We start from the raw sequence: 21144 nt of genomic DNA, 5'->3' as shown, positions 1-21144 counted from the left end.
GGTGGCTCCATGCTCCTGCTGCAGGGTTGGGGGATGCTCATGTGCTTGAGCTGCAGAGTTCTGCTCCCTGCCTTGCTGTGTGCTCATTTTGCAACAAGGCAGACCACCTGTTTCAAAAACTTACATTTAAATAGCGCAGACCCCCTCAATTTTAGGACCTAAGAAAAGAAACAGATAATTTTCCAAATAATTATTCATTCTCCTGCCACTTAGTGGCAGGCAAACCTGAAATTTTCTGAAAATTTGGTTTCAGTCATTTCACATTTTGATTCATCAGTACAATAAAGGAATTTAAATCTATCAGCTTGCCTCAGTGGTGTTTGACCACCACCCCTTTTGTTTGCCATTGGTTTTGGTAAAACAAGCTCATTGAAATCTGATGGAGAAATTGACTATCATAATTTTGTTTTTTCTGCTATCAAAACTACTTTTCCTTTCCTCCAGAAGACAAAGATAAAAAAGTATTTCATGCTCTGCTTTTGTCAGAGTTCTAACTACATATTGCCAGGTCAGCTAGCATTTTATCGCTTTTTACTAAACCACTGAGGTAAGAAAAGGAAAAAATTCCAAGAAGGGAAACAAAAAAATGTGTATGTAGTTAATTGTTTGACTTTTGCTTGCTGGTTTTTATTTGCCCGTATCTATCAATGAAAACTTGACTACGGGTATAAATGTAATTACATTTAATTACCAAAAAATATCCTGGTAAGCCCTCCTGGCATGATCATGTGTTTCTGAAAATCTTTACATTGCAAAAGCACCTCATTAAACTCCAGTATCCCAGCTGTGGTGGTAAATGTAGCTGGAGGGTCTGCTCTTCTTCTCAGTCAAGTGCTGACAAGAGAGTGCGTACACTGCGGTTCTGCTGCATCTCACACACCAGTCAGCATCTAAATTAATGCCTGGCCCTTTAGGGAATATTAGTAATAAGATTTGTATAGGAAATATTAATAAAAACATAGGGGAGAGAGGAATTTGCTATATACACAAGCATTTGCATGCTTACTCTATCAGGCGTTTGCAGTTAAGGTATGTAGCATGGGCCTGCAGAGATCATAGAGTAGCTTTTCCTAACTAGCTCCTGACTGTATCCAGCCCTTTGTAGTTCACTAAAATGCCACAGGCCAGATGAATCAGCTGTTTGGACATTTAGAATTTACTTTCCAGGTAAATTAGCCTGTTTACATTTACATAGTTCTGTATTTCCCACCTTCAATATTCAAGTAGCCATTACTAGCACTGAGAGTAGGGGCAACAATCTCCTATGTTAGACCAAATCCTTCCTAATGGTGCTCAAACTCAACCTCTAACTGATCATCCTTTTCCTCCCAACACACAGAACAGCATCTGATCCAAACAGCATCTATATCTCTCAACATCATACAGACAGTATCCAAGGGCCCACTTTCAATGGCACAGGCATAAGAATATGAAATAAAACCACCTCTCATAAATTACACAGATGAAAATGTCTTTAAAACATACATTCTGAGACCATAATCTGGTTTGGAAGAAACTGGAGACATTACAAACCTCAAATGTGAATCTAAATGCATTTGTTTACACCACATGAATGTCAAACGGGAATTATAGTGCCTGATTCACCACCTTGTTATTCCAGTTTCATGCCAGACTCATGGAAATCAGTCTAGTTTCACTGGCATTAAACTAGAATATAATGGTGATGAATCAGGTCTGCAGCCTTACCACAGAGTAGTCATGAATTACAACAAGCACAAAAAAATCATCCCTCTCTGAAGTATTCTGTTTTCAACTTTTCATTATCCCTCCCTATGATAACTGTTAAATATAAATATAAACCAAATTCTAAATAAGTCACATAAATCAAGTATAGCTTCTCAAAATACAAGTTGGAAGAGAATTTGAATTTAATCCTTTCTTTTCTCCCTTCTTGTTAACAAGAACTGATTTGTTCTGTCTGCCTTTTTGGAGTTACACTTCTGCCTGTCTCTGTGGCCTTCCAGCTGCTGTGAGCTCTGTAAGGCTCTTTCTGATACGGTCCTGGCTTTGAATGACAGAACACAGAACACTCTTTGTGGAAAAGCTCGTCATGAAAAAATCCTTCCATGCAGAAGTTCCTTTTCCTCGCAGCACAAGAAGTCATGTTCTGTAGCCCTACTCCATGAGAGGGTCAGGTGAGTGAGGAGCATGGAGCAGACCTTCCTGACATGAAGTCCCTCATCCATCATATGGGGACAATTCCAGTCTTGGCAGGTTTCCCCAGAGAAACTAATTAACACAGGCAGACATACACTTGAAACAAACATTCTGTTTCAATAACTAATGTAAAGATTGACTTTAACTCACAATACAAACAATGCTAGGCTTGGAGTTGCTTTCTTCTAGTTGCATTCTAAACAGCACAAACTCCTCTTTGCTGAAGGAAATGGAGATGGCTTTCAAAGAACTACAGACTTTCAAAGAACAACTCTTATTTAAAGAAGAACAAGGAGGAGGTAAGTAAAAGTCTTTTTTTGCTGTTGATTTCTCAGCTGAGACATTTTCTGGAGTCAGTATAAATCTCTTACTAGATTACCAGGAATGACTCTGAGATAAACTTTTCATATAATTTGCAGCTGACCCATGTGGACTCATGGCATCAGAGCTGGGAGAAACCTCCAGCAAGACCGCAGGGTGTCACTGTGTGCAGAAGCTTCAGGTCAGGGTTTGCCTCTACGTTTCTTCAGAGCTCCCTTAAATTAACTCACTCCAAAAGAATACCATTTAGTTAACAGCAAAGTACTAGTTTCTAATTCCAGCACAACTAAGTTAATCACAAATCTGCGCTGCCTGTTACCCTTCAACCCTGCACAAAGAGGAGTTCCCTCAGTGCCCGGCTTGGCGTTGCTCCAGACAAAATGAGTCCAGCCCAGGAGTTCAATACATGTGGAGGGCTGCTCAGTGCAAATACTGTGGTAAATAATCTATGGTCTGGATCAGCAAAACAAACCAGGCAAAACAGAATTTAATGAACTAATTCTAAAGTTACTGCAACTGGGAAAGAACTTTAGCAATACATTTAGTCAGAACTACTGATTATCTAATGCCAAGTAATGACGATCACATTAATATTCACTGCATCTTTGAAAATCCAAGTTAAGTCATTCAACTAAGTAAAATTAAGTGAGGCAAACTGAAGAAAACTGCTGTAATTGGTGATGTGAAATTTAAATTCCTTGGCCTATCAGAAAGGTTGATGGTAAAGTCAAGTCTCAAAATGTGCAAAGAAAGACTTAAAAGATACCTAATAATATTACTCTCTTTTATGCACTTTATTTAGGGTGATTCAAACCTCTCTTTTAGATTGAAATATATGTAAGAAAAAATCCCTTATTCTTGAAGCAAATAAATGTAAACCAGGATGACACTGATTTTTTGGAATGATCCAGAAGGGGAACCTGACAGCCAGCATTTCTGGGTGCCCCAGGCAATGCTGGAGGGCCAAACCGAACTACAAGACATCTTTGGAAAAGCAAACATTCGCAGAGATATGGAACAAGGCAAAGGACAAGAACTGCAAAATAAACCTAAAGCACAATGTGGTGTTGCAAAGTTTGTCCAGCTGTGCAGAAGGAGAACTCACCTCATTGTAAGGTTACCTCATTGGCACAGGATCTATTCTGACACAAAAGCAGACGTCAATAAAGATTACATCTTTGCTGCACGGAGCAAGGGCAGTTTCCACACTCACAGCATAACCTCACCTGGCCTGACACCTGACAGTGAAAGAAGAGATTCGCATGAAGGAAACAGGAGGGCAGTGGAGATAAAGACAACTTTGGAGAGGTTAGAGGAGTGCCAGAGCTATTGAGTGACTGCCAGCAAATACTCAGAGAAACAGGTTCAAAGAGAAGAAATGTCCCTCTGAAATTAATATGCCCACGGGAAACATACTGTCAGACTGCAATATTTGCAAATAATGGCTACCGTTTCACCAAATGTTACCAAAACACTTACACAAAAACCTCCCAAATAGCTTACAACTACTTAGTGCATTGACTGAATAATAACGTGTTAGTTTGTGAAAACACTTAACATTCATTAAGTATTTTCAAATACAGAAGGAAGCTAAGTACCTTGAGAAGACAGTTACCCAGAGTTGTGAATTCATCAGTAATACTGAGTAGTATTAGTAATGTGCTACTTTCCAGCTGCTTGCTTGCTTTATGTTCAGTCTGTGTTCAAATGACTTATTGAAGAGGTCGAAGATCTAAAGAAAACTACGGCAAAGATCATGAAGAAAAATCCGTGGTTACCAGAAATATAATCCTAGCTGATCCCCTGATATACATTCAAACCATTTCCTAGTAGCTCTATATGCAGGAATCAATTGTGATGGAAAATGGCTCAGAATCGACTGAGCGATTGCAATCAGTTACAGCTGCAATAGCTATCACTCTGAGCAGTTCCTTTCTGGGCTGTGAGCTGTAGGAGTATTCCAAGCTCTAAAATAAAAGCCAGCAGCAGCAGCCAAAACTAAAAAAGTCAAACATTTCTTAGCATGCTATAGCTCATAAAGCCATTTAAAAAAATATTGTAGCTGAACAGTTGTGTATTGTACTTTCTGGAAAGTGACATTTGCCAGGGAAGAAGAAAACAAATACAAAACAATAAAACTCTTCCTTAGCCAGTGATTATTATTGCTGCCTTTGCAGTTTCCTTCCTTTTGGAATAATACCTCAAGGATTTCAGTAAGAATGTGTTGTAAAGCTAGTCCTGGCCAACTGCTCACAGCTTGCTTGTGGTTAGAACGCATATGCATAAAGCTCCTCACACATACATGTATCATCCTATGCATGAAGCAAGTCAGCTACTTATAATAGTTCTTCTTGGGGTTTATGACACTTTTTACAAAAAGAATGCAAATACCAGTTTTTTAAATTAATCCTTTGGTTTTTTAAGCTTTCAAAGAGTCAGCAAAATGAGGTTCCATAATCTCATTCTCACCACCAGCACAACTAGGTGGGGTGGAAAAGATAGGGCAATCCTTGCTACCTCAGACTAAGTTAGCTTTCCAAAGGCATTTTTCAGCATTTCTAGCAACCTCAGTACATATCAGAGTCAGAGGGGACCCTGTGTTTTGTTTTCTATATCTCCATCTGTACTGTGACAATCAAAACCACATCACTGTGATTCCCACGGAATGAGCTGTTCCGCACCCTCCTATGGGATGTGCTGTACACATTAAGGCCTAAATCACACACTAGCATCAGCATTTTAGGGTGCTTGAAAGCACATTTCTAAACAATTACAATTGCTGTCTACTTACCGTATTTCAGAAAGACAGTAAAAGCCTAAAAGCCTAATGTTGATCTGGATCAAAAAAATCTTCTAGATCACAATTCTTTGATGGGAACATTTTTTTTTCTCCCCTACCACTACCGCATCCCCCAAAATTGCTTTTTAGTTTGTTGGCACAATCCCACTTCAAAGAGAAAAGGTTATAAAATTGCACATAGTAATAATATAAACATGTTGCATTCAGACCAGCTGGGCTTGTAAGTTAAATTGCTCCCTGATTCTGTACCTGTCCTGCAGCTCCCATGGGAGAAGGTGGAGCAAGTGCTGCAGCTACTCAGTGCCTGATCCCAGAGATATTACTATTTGGTGGTGCTCAAAGAAAGAGTAGGAAAGGTTCATCCCAATCTTTGCTTTCTGCCACTGTCTGAGAGCATCTATGGCAGGGAACTTCAGAAAGACGTGAAGGGAATACTATTACCACGAGCCTTTCTCTTTTCTGAGCGGTGGAAGCTCCGTGCTGAAACGTTTAGGCCATGGGATGTCTGGGCACCAGGATATGCGGTACTGTAGGATGCAATAGAACTCACTGCTTTATTGAATTTTCCATCTGCATCACTCAAGCTCATGTTCAGCCCTGTGTGACTCTTCTCTGCTTATCTCATCAGAATGAAGGACATGCCCTCAGGTGAAAAAAACATAACCTTTAAAATGCACATTTGTCTACTTAGCACTGCTGACTCTGTAAGTGCTTTTTGGTTCTTTTTGGTTGAATAATCCCAAGAAATTACTGCTTTATGGTACTTCTGCATCCCAGGGAGGAATAACGGATGAGCATGTAACTGTTCTTCATTCTGCTACTATGATACTATATTGATCCCGAGTAAAGCTGTTTGAGAAAAATATTAGAAACCCTCATTTTAAATACAGACGCATGAATAGAGTTTTGAAGGGGAGAAGGGGAACACAGAGCTCCTTCCAACAGACATACAGTTTAATTCTACCCTAGAATCAGGGCAGAATTCTACCTAGATTCCTAGAATCAGGATGCTCTGATTACTGTAAAAACAGACTTGACTGGTCCAGTTGATCTGATTTTCACCAGCTGGTGACACAGACAGCTCAGACTCAGAGGTAAGCAAAGCAAAGCAAAGCTCCACTCCTCCCTGCACTCTCTCCCAATTTCTGCAGTTCAGCCTTGTATAGTTGGCAACTGATAGCTTCATTTTGTTTAGAGTCTCTGCTAGCTTTTGGTCCAGATTCATTAAATTTCCACTTTTGGTGTATTTTGAAGGGAAGCTCTAACTTCAGTTACTCCATATAAAGAGTTAAATTTTGTCTCTGAAAGCTCAATAAATGGGGCTATCTTGATTGATGCTTTAAGTGCAACCCCTCCCCAATATTCTGAACATAATGAGGTTAGTGCTAAAAGCTGGATTCTCTCTCATCTGTCTGCATTATCTATTTATTCCGCACATGTCACCATGGTAAATGAGTGCTGCATTAAGTACTAAATAGTAGAGGTCAGACAAACCCTGTGTTGGTTTTTTTTCCCCTCAGCAAGGCTAAAACATTTATTAATGGATTTTAGCTTATTACCTTATGTAAAAAAAAAATAAAAATATATATATATAAAATAATCAGTATTATTAATTTATTGAAGTATAATCTGAACATAACCTCAAAACAAACTCATTTGGTATTCCTATTCAAAACATTTTTCCTTACGATGTTTAAATGGACTTAAATGGACTATTTCAAATAGTATCTAAAATTTTTTACCATTCTAAAAAAACACTTAAAATATGAACAGAATGTTTGCTCCAGACTAAACCGGACCCATTTTTTAATGCCACCAACCTCCCCAATTGTATAATCATGTAACTATATTACTTATAGCTTAAGTACTTTGATTACAGGAAGTAGTTAATTACACTTACGCATTTTTTAAATAGAAAAGCTCAGTATCATTCTCACCAAAACAAACTGTATGAGGTGTATAAGTATTTTGCACAGTGCAAATCTGTTAGAGTTCCTCTAGCAAATATTAAGCCTTATGAATGCAGTAAAGTTAGAAGCTTTCCAACAAACTTCCCCACCAGGTTATGTGGTTGTGCACACTGCTATTCTTTACCCAAGGCACACCTCTTTGTCAATTCAATACGCACGAAGGTGATAACAGAGGTAAACAGACTGAAAGCTTATCAGCCCTGACGCTGAATAATCAAGCAGCTGGAGATCTGTAGCACGAAGCCATATATATTAAAAATGATTTGCAAATAATCTCCTGGGGTGGAAGAAGGCTGTTTCTATGGCACTTCTCTATAAGGAACAAGGAAAACAGGTGAAGAGTACAAGGTTCAACTCTAAAAATACCTCCTTCACTTTCAGATAGCTTCATGGCCGTTGACCCTTCCGACACAAAACCAACAGGAGGCCAGGAGCGGGAGGAACAAGTGACGTCATGGTACACATTAGGAGCTTAGCTGCACTGATAAATAAAAAAGTACGCCAATTCACGTGCGCAGATTTAAAGCTGGAACGAGAGAAATGGGTAAATGCAATTCCACCCAAATTGGGTGCAAGTAAGCCAGGGGTTTATTTGTTTATGTCCTCTCAGCTGCACCACTTCTCCAATCTAGGTCAGAAATCTGAGTCCTGGTTATGACTATCCAACCTCTATTTCCACTGTGCTGGGCTGGCCCAGGCCTTTCTGCAGACCAGAGCTTTCTTGGGAGCTCAGGAGGAGTTTGCACCCCACACTCCCCCTTCTCAGAAAGGGAAGGCAGGCTTCAGTGAATAAGAAGGACTCATTCTTGTTTTGACTAAACATACTCACTTTAGTCAACTAGACTGTAGTCAGTAGAAGCAATCATTGTAAAATGTACCTATGCAATTGTCATTAAACACTGAAAATGAAGCAGCATGAATAAAAATAAACATGAAAAATGATGTAAAATAAGTGGATTTTGGTCAGAACATGCACAACACCTATTCGTTTTGACTTTGGGTAGTTTTCAGACCCTTCTCCTCATTAAAGCATTACTTACTGACTAAAGAGAGAGTCCAGACTCCACTTGGGCACTGTATGAATAAGTATATGTATTTCCTACTGTTTCACACAGTATGTTTTACACAATGACTAAAATATTCTCAGGGAATTTTTTATGTTTGTGAACTAATATGTTCATGGCCTCAAAGGATAGTGAAAACGCATCTGGCTGCTTTGGTGATCATTTTGATTTAGGCACAGCAGTGCCTGGTGCAGCCCAATCAACTCAAGACTAGTCCTGCCGCTTGCTGTCTCCACAGTACTGCAGGGAGCATGGCAGCTTTTTTTGGCAGGTGATGACAATGACATATAAAGTCCTCACCCTCCCATGGAGGGTTTTCGTGAAAGATGATAAGGAAAGCTTTTTCCTTTTTTAATTAATTGCCTCTGTTTGGATCCTGTGAGCTGTTAATTCTGAGCTGCTTAAAAAACAGCTCAAGCAGTTTGTTTGTTTGTTTCTTTCTTTCTTTCTTTCTCTTTCTTTCTTTCTTTCTTTCTTTCTTACTTTCTTACTTTCCTTCCCTGAACTTTTATTTTTATTTTATGTGGCTTGTCCTGGGGACTTCTGTGAGCCTGAACTTCAGAGTAAATTCAAAGTAACCCAAAAGAAAGAACATCCAAATGTATTGTACACAGGTAAGTAAAAAGGATGTGGTTTGACACTGAACATTTGCAGTCACACATCAGCCTGCTAACAGCAGGATATTTTCAAGCACAGACACTTTCCTCTCTGTTCTGGAATTCCTGTCACCTGTCAGGTCTCATGTAATGTTTATTTCATATATTTCATTGCTTCATTTTGTCAGACAGACCTTTCCAGGACAGGTGTAAAGAACATAAAGGTCCCCACTGCCCTGACCAACAGTGCCTGATCCCTGAGCATCCTGGTGCCTTTGGATGTAAAGGTCCTGTGATGGGAGGGGACACATATCTTTTTCATTGCTTATTGCTATACCTCCATGAACTCCTCGACTGAAATAAAAAAAGACAGCACACTTAAAGGGTATCCACATTTAGCCTGTAGAAAGGCCAACTATTTTCACTGAAACAAAAATACAGTTAGTGACAGCTTTTACTAATGTACTTCTTTTCTGAATGCTTTATTACCACATTAGAAGCCTAAATTTGCGATTGAGAACAGCTGCTATTTGGCTTGCTCGCTTTCTTTTTCCTGAACGAAAGGAAGCAGTATGTCCTACCAGAATCTCAAGCTTTTGAAAAATATATCTGTTTTCATGAACTGTGAGACCAAAAGTTCTCCGCTGAGTCAAGTTTCAGGGAGACTTTTGCCTGAGAAGTGTAGCAGGACTACTTTACAATCCCAGAAACACCTGCCTCCTACCTAGTAGGTCTTTTTTGGTCCCAGTTTATTTTGTCTTGGTAGAAAAAAAAAGAGATAATTATCTAATTAGATAAAAACCAAACACATTCATTCACCTAGAAGCATAATCTAGCAAATACTAGTCACAAACATTAATGCTGGGTGGAGCACATCACATTTATCCCCTCAAAGGTGTGGTGCTGGTATAGTCTGCATTATCAGAAAAACACATCTATACATGGTAATAAGATTTACTGTATGGGGAAAGTCTGGGAGTGTCTAGAATCAATTTAGCAGGAAAAACATAATTTACTTTGGGTTGACGTGGGATTGCCACAGGTGTAAGAATAGGTTTTCTTCCCACCACCCATCTGGCTGTGGTGGTGTTACTGCACTAAATACTGAGACCTCGGGGGAACTGGCAGCGAGCTGCAAGGTGTGAATCTGGACAATGGAAATTCATCTGGGAACAAGACATAAGAACAGATAATGCCCAAAGACAGGCTGCAGGCAAGTTTCTTGTCTGGAGACAGGTATAACTTGCTTATATCTTCAAGTTATGATTTTCAGCCTTCCAAAAACTCAGATGTACTGAGTTGTACTTGGGATACATGTTTAACATTGCTTTTGCAGTGATAATACACCCTTTCTGCCTTGAAATGAGATTTGCACAATACAAAAAGGCAGCTCTGGAGAAGAGTTATCAAAACACATTGCTACGTTCTTCTTATTTCCAAACACCGAGTGACATTTACATTACAAGCAAGGAAGCCAAAACATGCAACTGAGTAGGAAGGAGAGTCGGAAGCAGCAAATACATAGAAAGTTCAGAAACGCAGAAGTTTATCTGGATGTTTGCCCATATTCTAATGCTACAAGAAGACCAAACATTTTGACACAAGTGGAACAGACTGCTGGATGTTGCATTGGCTCTGTGACAAGGCCAGGCCTTACAGGAACGCTGGCATTGTTTTCTGATCACAGCAAGACCTAATGGCACCAATCCTGAGATGTGGTCTGACGTGCCTTCCTCCCTCAACCAGCACTTCTCTACATTCCACCAGCTGCGTCTTGAGCCATCACAGTATGACACCCTGCCAGTTTACAGCACAGTTAGACTTTTGTTTCAGCTAACAAGAACTGATTTTCATATATATTCTGCTGTGCTTGGTCAGGAGGCAGGAGGCTGTGAGTGTAGCATGGCAGTGCAGGGGTATGGTAACTTTCAGTTTCTGGTGGCTCCAAGGATATTGCAAGAGAAAGAGGAAGTTGGAGAGCTTTTGCAATTTTTGGATTAAGCTCTTGTGCGGCTTAATAGTTAAATACATCTTTAAAACTAAGCATATGGTTATGTTCCTTTTTTCAAGTACAGCCAGAGCAACTGTGGCTATAGCAGGATATGAGTGGGTTACCCCAGTAACCCATGCAGGCATCTTGCACAGGATGAGATGCTGCACAGTTTTGTAGTTCTGTCCACTAATATTTGGGTTTGCTTTCACAGATAGTAAAAGGGTCTTATAATTTGAAGTAAAAATAAAACTGATGAGATATCATGAAATCAAACATCAGCTGCTCACAAGATATGGTAGCTGATGGTAGCTGAGGCATGATAGAGTTAAGTAACTTTGTAACTCGAGTCTCAACTTTCTGGTGCTAGTTTCTCTGCTCAGATGTGACATGACCCACCATAGGGCACTTTACAGAGCACTTACAGAAAGAGTTAAGGTTTTATTCATTGCTACATTGCTTCAGGAGCCCTGATTGTCCACTGCAATCATTGATGCTGCTGCAATTCAAATTTCTCTTCGGTTGACTTTGATTGCAATTATATATGATGCCAACCAGAGTGAATAGGAGAAAATGCACCAGTCAATGATACTACAGGTTGGATATTAGCTCCTGCAGTCATATCCACCACCTGTCTTTAAATCATTTAGTGTGGTGTAGCCCTTACTGTTTCCTTGGAAGCAAGGAAACCAAGCAGACTCTTCTTATAGCTTTTGAGTAGCCATCATTGGTATAAAGTGACACACCCCTAGTAGATATTCCTTCTTCATTTTATAGTACAATGGACTTGACCTAAATCAGCGAAGAGAGATTCCTGTCAGAGACATCCCTGTACTAGACATCAGGGATGGATGAGAAGACTTAGAAGAAAGCAACTATTTTAGATCTTTGTATGGCAGAACTAAAACTGAATTTATTATAAAGTTCTGAAATGTCCAAACATATTTTACTGCCTTGTAGTTTCCAGATGGGTCTGCATCCAGAACACCAGAATACCACAAAAATGCTGCTTTTTTTCTTGCTGCAATCAGAAGCAGCTGCAACAGAAGGCTATAGAAAAGTCTGATTCTTAGAAAATGCCTGTCTCTGTTTTTCAAAATAAAAGAAGTTTAGATAATTTAAGTAAACTTTGCAGGGGCATCCAAACATTTAGAATTGCACTAGGATGCACATTTCAAACCCTTGGAAGCATATTCTTCACTAGTTATTTGCTCCTAATGAGGGAACTGGAGTATTCCAGTGGGTAAAATTCAAGAGACAGGATTCTGGTCTAGCCCAGCTCTAATTTAATAGGTGGCTTTGACAGTATCACTTAAATTCTCTGCTGCTCAGTTTCCCTGTTGATCCTAGGAATCAGGCTTCTAAATCAATTTGCTGGAGTTTCAAGTTCACATACTTACAATTATTATTTTATTCACTGTAAACATGTACAGAGGTGAATTTAACATTTTTGGAGACAAATCATTATTCGGCATCACACTGAATTCTATTCAAAATCCAATAAAAGACCAGTATTTGGAGTTTAATCATCGAGCTGTCAAGAGCCCTTAGGACTAGCTGATTCCTCTGAAAGTTGGTACACAATAATTTCAGAAACTACACAGCACCTTGCAGCAACAAACCTGCCAGGATTTTTTTTTTTACTGTTCATACTTCAATTTTAAAGCTATTGTCTGCATTCCCAATTTGGCTTTGCAGTCCTTGCACTCAGTGGGTTTACAGAGCTACATGTGCACACCCCATTCAAAACACTTGCCAATATCAAGCATACTGTATGGAAATATGCACACGCATGCTCATGCATAAACCACAGGGTGAGGTGCAGGAAAATGAAGGTGCTTTTAAAGTTTTTATTTTTAATCTGACTTTATGGAAAATTAAAAAACAACACAAGATTATAATTTAACCAAGAATACCTTCATTGATATTAGTTTCCAGTATCTAGTAATACAGGATAATATCTAAATGAATAAATGTAAATAAGTGATGAGTTGAATATACAAGCCCTTGGGCTTATATAAAAGTTGACTGATACTTGCAGCAATTCTGACTCATAATAAAAATGATTTATTTAAAGATTTATTATGAACATTGCAGGAAAGGAGATAACAGACATGCACCGCTTTGTTTACAGTAAAATTTCCTGTCAATTAAAAAGAGTTCTTATTCTCTGTTTGGTTTTGATTTGGTACTGTACCAAGCATCTGTTTATAAAAGGAAATATGACAGTACAAAGTGTACAAAATGAATTGCAAAAGACATTAACAGTCAAGGTGAATTTGCTTTAAATTAAGGCCTAGCAACACAGCCACTGTAGACCCCATTAAGGGAAGGAAAGCCAGTCTAAGGCAGATCTTTCATGCACCATTACTGAGAGCTGAACGGCCTGAAATTCAGGCCACAAAGCTACTCTCCAAACTGGGATTGGTGTTAGCCCTGCAGCAAACTCATGGGTCACCCTCAGGGTCAAAAGAATATAACCTAAGCCATATGTCAGGCTTGAACCTCCCTTATCTGTGCCCTGAGCTGCAATGAGCTCAGCCCCTAAAGCAGGGTTCCAAATGTTTCTTTCTGAGGAACTTCAGCTACCAGTGATGTTAATCAGAAGCAGAGACCTTCAGCAGAGTGCAGTAAGTGGAGATACCAATAGAGTTAGGGTGGGTTTGTTTTACTGAGGTGTCAGTGCATGGAGTAATGACCTAAGAGACACATCAGTGAGAAAAAGACTGAACTGCTTTTAAAAAAATTTTCAGGTGATGAAGTGATAAAGCAGGAAAAAAAGTGTTGCAGAGCACTATATAAAAAAAAAAATTGATATAAAGTAGGTAGTATGTTTCAAAGGGATTATGTCTTGAGGACTTTTTCCTGCAATCCACTTTTGCTGAGCTTTTTTGCCTATAGTACTCCCTAAACAGCTTATTAGAGTCTTTCTGAAGTCACATTTATGTGACAAAGCATGTTGCAACCTCAAATCCTCCCATCCCACAGAGAATCTTCTGGGAGGAGTCTTGGATGAAGATAATGTATCCACAGTTGAAAAGGAATAATAAAAACAATCATCACAGGCTTCACCAGAAAACTAGAAAACAACCAGTTTTGCAGAAGCAATTCACTTTGTTGAGTTAGCCCTGGAGCCGCCCTAGTATCTCTAGAAATCAGAAAACAAAGACTAGGGCTTCATGGATCTCCAAAGTATCCACTCAGGGAAAGAAAAGGTTTGTGGATGGAAGTGCTGGATCAGGGGCGTATTCTCCTTGTACATACAACAAAGGATTTACATGGAAGATAAAATCCTGAAATTATTGATATCATTTGGAGGCCAAGAGTTACACATATTCGTGGGGTTTACTCCAAATTGTTCCAAGAGCCATTATTTGATATGTAGTCCTATGAAATTAATGCCAGATTTTAAAACCATGTAGTTAATAAAACCAATTGGCAGACAATCCTCTGTACACAAGTTCATTGGTTAAGAAGGTTTGTTGGCACTTACCTGGGGGCACATGTTCATTCATGATGACGAGCGATGCTGGTGTAGGCCTTCTTTTCCTGATCTGTAACATGCAGAAACCAAGGAGAGTCATTAGAGTCCACCAACTGTCCTGCACCCAAAGCAAAGCAAAAAGTCTATCTGATGCACTTCCAACTACAGACCAGGCAAAGTTAAAAATGAAAATATTTAAAGAGCAGCAGGTCACTGTCTTACTGACTGCTCGTCTGGTCTGACAGTGATCAGGGTCATGCTGCTGCCCATACATGGAAAGCAAAGGCATGGAGGGGAGCCTTCCAAAATACCTTTAGGATTTGCAATCATATTGAATAATTTTTTGGACATGTATCGCTGACATGTATAAGCCATATCTTAAAATACTGACATTTAGCTTTGCTTCAGGGAAACGATTGCAACAGTTTGTGAGCTTATGTGTACAGATATTTAGTACTGTCATAGCTCTCACAACTAATCATTAATATTTTGTAAGTGCTATTGAGAGTTGATACTGCATGTACATCTTCCACTGAATTGATGATATTTCTAAACCGTGGCCAGAGGTGTTGCTTCTGTTCTTTAACTAAAGAAAAACAATACTTAAAAATTGCAAAAGAAGGTTTTCAAAGAACACTATACAACAGATATTTACATATCAATATGTAATCCTGAATTGTATACAGTTTTTATTTAGAATTGATTCAGTTAAGTACTTTTCTTCCATTAACACTGGTTGAACTACATGATATTGGACTACCCTCCTATAATGCACACATTTGCATTGAAAGCTTTGTGTTGCTTCACTAAAGCCTCCAGGCTATTGATATTCTACTGAATTCAAGAAAGGAACCAAGAGTATTTTAGCTAGAAACCATCCTGACAGAAAACCTCAATGTCAGTGCGTTTGTTCTTTTTTAGTTGCTGAGCCAACATCTGTATTTAGCTGGGTTCAAATTTTGCTTTCAGAGGTGTAAATGGAAAATTACATCATCAGAGCTAATGGGCTTATTCCAGATTAGCGTAACTGTAGCTGAAAGCAGAATTTACTACTTTAATTTCATCACACACCCACAGTGAAACTGTATAGCACTTGGAATTAAACTCACAACATAAAAAAAGGACTGCCCATAAATACAGGGCAGAATTTGGGCCACAGCACTTCAAAAGCCATGGGAATTCCAGGAAATCCAAATGGTTCGCACAGATTTCAGAAAAATATCAGAACACATCCTTCTTTAATTCATTGCAGGACTGTTCCATAAGGTATAGAGCATCTTGCAGCTCAGAAGTACCTATGGACAAAATGAGAACCCCCAGCAATTCTCCCCTGCAACCTTCTAGTATTTCTTCGTTCAGTGGTCACTCACAGCTCATCAGTTTCTGGCAAAGGCAGCTGCCTTTTAAGAGACACAACATCAGAATATTCAGGAAACCAGATACCTGTCCTAAAGGTGCAAATAATTTCATAGCTAATGGTACAGAACTGTCAAGGTTATAATATTCCCCTGGTATCATCTAAAACTAGACTTACCAAAATAGAAGCAAATGTCAAGAAGGACCTGCACTGAAAAAAATATACTGGGTCACCTAATTACAATTTATCCAGCTTTTCTCATAAGATTCCCTCTGTCCTTCTTTATGTGCATCTATGTATATCTGTACACAATAATAAATATCTTTTCCTCCTTAGACATGTGTATTGCTATATATATTATATGTATGTGTATGTTTTGGGAGTGAGTCAAAACCTAAAATAGCACAGACATAATTCCAATGCAGACATAAGTCAGGCATACTTCTACATGTATATATTTTTCAAATATATAAAACATTGTAACAATGACATAAAGAAGACTGTATAAAAATACAGGAGGTAACTGAAGTGGTAACTATTGTGCAAAACAGAACTCGTATTTTCTACGTTAAAATGAATGGTAAGTAAGCTGTCTTCTGTGCAATATTTCCATTAGGTACCCATTATCAGCTTCATGGTTTGCTTTATGCACAAATAATATACTTTAGTTGATTTGTTGAGAGTGTGTGTTCATGTGAAGTGTATGTATTAGGGTACAAGGCCAGTTATAGAAAAGGCACAACAAATATATACTGAATAAATCTACCCAAGGTAAAGAAGTCTTATTCTGGCTAGAGGACTTACCCTCCTCCCTCTTTGGGTGTATCCAGATATGGCTATAGCTCCAGAGCATTTAATCTATAGTTACATTACTATAAATTAGAAAAGCCTTTAGGCCACAAGTACTACCCATTCTCACCCCACATCTTGCCGCCATTCCTACCCCATTCCCTCAAAACACTAAAAGAAACTCATCTTCCTTACCTGCTCAGCTGCCTCGGGATCTATTTGACTCTGGAACAGTGGCACAGCAAACTGTATTTTTTTAGGGCTGTTGGGCTCCATTGTGGTGCTGAGGTGAGTCAGACAAGAGAAGAGCCTGGAGCTTGAGACTCGGTCTGCGCCTCTCGCCGGGCGCCCTCCCCGCAGCCAGGCTGGGTGCTCCTCAGGAACAGCTGTAACTCCTGACTTAGCGCAGGAATCCGCCTGAGCCCAGCAGCTCCCTTATTCCACATCCACGGAGATGCCGCCGGCTTGGCTATTTTCTTTTTTTTCCCCCCTCTCCCCTCTCTTCTGCAGTCCTTCAGATCCTCTCAGCACAAAGCCGAAAGGAACAATAAGCTAATTGTGTACCAGTTCACTTCTACATATGCCAAGCATTCACTCAGAAGCTAATTGAAAATGCAATACTAGCATTGCATGGCCTGGAGCCCTGGGATTTGAAAAAGAGGATCTCTCCACCGTACATTACTAACTGGCTGCTCAGAAGTGCAATGCAAGCTCCCTCTGAGTATTGCTGATGGGCTCTTAATTATTGATGAACACAAATCAGGAAGTTTTCAGATTTTGGGGGTGGAGGTAGCGGGAGGAGTGGATGCAATAATTCCATCTCTGTTACAGTCTGCCAGAACCGCTCTCCTCTTCTCACATATCAAACAATTGCCTTTGTACTTTCAAATCCTTTTCTAAACCTCTTCCAGGAAGGTTTTCGATGGTGATGCTACACAGATGCCTACACTTTCATGAAGCTTATCTGGTGTGCAAAGTTGGTTTGCACCTTAGGCTGGGTTCGCAGATTTCGACTGCGATCCCTTCTGGTGGGCTCCATCCCACTTGACTTCAGATACTGAGAATATCCACATTTAAGCCAACTATCTGGGCTCCCTCATGCTAGGCATCTCAAAGGGCTGTCCTAGCTAAGCGGAATATAGTGTTTACTGGAGATGACAACTTCTCTCCATTAACCCTAGAAAAAGTAAAGATGACTCATATTAGTAACCTCACTTTTAGATGGCTAAAATTAGGAGGTCCAAATTCTATTTCAGGGTACAAAATCTGTGCCTTCTTCCAAGAGCAGGAGAAAAATTTAGTTAATCATACCAATAGTAACTTTTGGTGAACATAACTGATTTCCACTTTTCATTACAGTTGTATCCTGAATATTTTTAGTGCCAAGGTGAAATGCTCAGTTTTATTTACCACAGCAAATGAAAGAGGTGCACAGAATAGCAATGTTCAGTGTTTCATACAATTATTTTTAAGCCTTCACTATTCTTATAAAGGTGAATAATAAATTTCTTTATAAACTTCCACAGACAATTAGAGCCAGAGCACAATTGCAGCAGTTCTGCTGGTACAACTAAGAGTCTGAGACAGTAAAGTAAGAGAAGCACATGTCACTTTCACTATGGACAATTAGAGAGTTGTTTTCAGGACAGTCTAATTATCCGATTTCAAAAGTCCTCCATGAACAGACATGCCATTAACTTCAATGACAGCTTCAGACATAGCAGATATACACAGGGATACACCCAGGGGATACACAGGGATCTGAAGTTGTGGCTTTTCTCTGATAAATTTTCATACTTGAAAGAAAATAAATTTGGTTTTATCAGTCCGTGATGGTGTGAGAGAAATGTTTTCCAGCTGTTTTGCTGTTATATATATTAATAAATAGCATATTTTAACTATCAGGTGTCTCCATGAAAAAAACTGTTTGCCGTAAAACATCCCCTTTAGCTGTCTACGAAACTTCATGTTGTGCTACATAATTGTGCTACAATTGTGCACAACAAAATTGTGCATAATTGTGCTACAATTACAGTGTATGTTACAGTATTACAGGAGATATAATTCTCATTACAAAGGCTTAAAATTTCTTACATGAATGATGAAAAAACACATCCAGATAGTGAAAAATATTAAAACATTAAATGCTCAAAGTATTATAGAGGTGCATTTCAGCTCTAGATTGCTGGATATTGCTGTCTAGAGAAATCATGTCTCGAAGTCATTGCTAGCAACAGTATCTGAGAAAAAAGCTCAACAATCATACGAAGAAACAAACCAACACCACCACTTCTTGGCAGGTTCAGAAGGGAGCCAGACAACAGGACAGGACTAGAAACAAGGACAAATCCTTAATGGGGCTCCTGCGCCTCAGAGAGAGGCCCACCAATGGCATGATGTGGAGATACTTGCCTCTGCAGCTCTCCTCTCTGTGCCTATTTGGAGCTGGCTGCCCAGCCATCTTCACATGCACTATAACAATTAAAGTATTTTTAAAATAGTATAAGAGGCATATTTCAGAGCGCACTCGAATATAGCATTTCAGAATTACTACATCAGCTCACTCTTACACCTAATTTACAGCACTAGATGTCTCCGGGCAAAGTGTGCTTGCATTTTCTATAGACTGCATCATAGTCTGGAGAAGAGCTGAAATGCATTTAAGTACTGCCAAATCCTTTTAGCTCATCTTCTGTTTTTAGTGCACTCCCCACAATATTTCAAATTCCTTCATGATTCAGCTAAAACTATCATGGAAAAAAAAAAATAAGAATAACTGTCTATGATCTTTCCTTCCTATGCCATTCACTAGGTTGTGGTATGAAGTGCTGCCTTATAATATATCCTACTGCAGTGACGAGCTATCGGAGTACTCATGACAAAGTTCCTGCTTGAGATACGTTCCCTGTTGTGTTAGGGGAGGTTTATAGTCTTTTTCCCAGCCAAAGAGAGAGGCTGCTGGGAACGGAATTCAACGTTGTCTGTCCTGCAACTTTCTTACACAACTTCTCTTGTGCCTGTGATCGGCCTTACCTTCTCTGCTGTGGTCAGGGACACCTGGAACATCAGCCTGGCAAGGAGAGGAGAAAGAGCTGGAGCTGCTTGTGAGGCCAAACTACTTCAGGCTTTGGCTACTAGTTTCACCAGTCCAGGTGCAGGGAATCACTCAGTTACAGTTCTCTGATCTCAGGCTGCTTTCACCGAGCAAAGGAAGCGGCACTCCTTCCAGTGTGTCTCTTAGGACATAATTCCCCATGGTAGTCACTGACACACGAGAACCTTTGCAAAGATATGTTGGTCTGTGCTTTCCTCAGGCTCTCTGATGTGGGCCTCTCCTCACCCCGGCATCTCCCCAGCAGCATCAGGGTAATAAACCCTACAGCGCAGATTGCTTCCCGGCTGCTGCTCACCGGCTTTCTGTGACAGCCAAAGGGGACTTTAGCATGCCCCTTCCTTCTGCCCTTTTCTAATGAACTGACAAATGTTTTTTCCACTGCCTTTGTCCATACAGAGGCACCAATTTTGCAGCTCTTGGTGTTGGTCATGAATGCTGGACATGGTCTTTTCTGTGCACACCATACCTGTTCATGGATGGGTTTTCCTCTTGGGGCTCAACACCCAGCATTGCTCATAGGTGCTAAAGTCAAATGTAAGTCTTCCAAGAATAAACAATGACATATTCAAAATGACACTGAAAGTTTCCTTTCAGAGTAGCTAAATACAGGCGTTGCAATCAGGGCAGCTCCCACTCAACTGCTGGAAACACAGTTTGCTATTTATATGCAGAAAATGCGAAGAATTTAAAATCTGCAAGGGTGGGAGAACATAGAGCAGATCATGTCTGTTTCGTGAGCGGTAAGTGTTGTTGCAGGCAGCTCAAGAAGAAGAACAGAAAGTCTTTTTGAGCAGCTGCAGAGTTGGTGGGACATTCAGCAAGAGCTGTTGGCCTAGTAACGGCCTAACCCAAACTTCCATCACCAATACTTGTCCATTGAACACAAGGCTTGCACATTCTTACATACTAACTACATACATGGATTCATAAAGCCTAGATAAGTAAAAAATACAGCTATTTCTATTTAGACAATCCTTTAGTTGAGATAATAATTCCTTAGCAGTATAATTCTAATATAATGTTTGAAGTTACCTTTATCTGATGGCATAAGAACTGATACTATCTATCCAAGTCTTTCTCTGTGACTCACAGCTCTACAGATCATTGAGTAATGTACAGACATTTACTGGTAGGTGTTATCCACTACCATCCATAGAATACACACAATCACATGCTACCAGGTTAAAAATGGAAAGCCATCAACTGGGCTATAAAAGCTCAGCATGCCAAATTCAGAATATGTTTTCAAAATTTTGATTTTCTTTTTGGTTGAGATTCTTTAGATTTCCCTTCTTCCTTGCCGCCTCCTCCACCTCAGAGGATAGGCTAGGCCTAGAGAAGTCACAGTGACCTCCATGGTGGTGTCTGCAGCACCCACATGGGAGCAATGGAGTTGGCTGGACCTCTGCAGCTGGCACACCTGGAGGGTGCTGTCCAGGGCTTGGTGACCTGGAGAAGGTGACCAGGGCACATTTGTTTA

The 21144-nt window shown here is 39.8% G+C and overlaps 1 protein-coding gene across 1 annotated transcript in view; it reads right to left on the bottom strand.

Annotated features, from left to right (window-relative positions):
* Window positions 1-17067, bottom strand: part of PPP1R1C (protein phosphatase 1 regulatory inhibitor subunit 1C) — a 51953-nt gene extending 34886 nt beyond the window's left edge. The window contains 3 exon segments of the mRNA XM_014954230.1: window positions 14413-14473; window positions 16745-16869; window positions 16872-17067. Of these exon segments, the coding sequence (XP_014809716.1) occupies window positions 14413-14473; window positions 16745-16869; window positions 16872-16995 (310 nt within the window). The 5' untranslated portion in view covers window positions 16996-17067.
* Window positions 17068-21144: the final 4077 nt, after the last annotated feature.

Source organism: Calidris pugnax, unplaced genomic scaffold, assembly GCF_001431845.1.
Source record: "Calidris pugnax isolate Ruff unplaced genomic scaffold, ASM143184v1 scaffold103, whole genome shotgun sequence".
NCBI classification, from domain to species: domain Eukaryota; kingdom Metazoa; phylum Chordata; class Aves; order Charadriiformes; family Scolopacidae; genus Calidris; species Calidris pugnax.
This window is presented reverse-complemented; position numbering and strand designations above follow the sequence as displayed.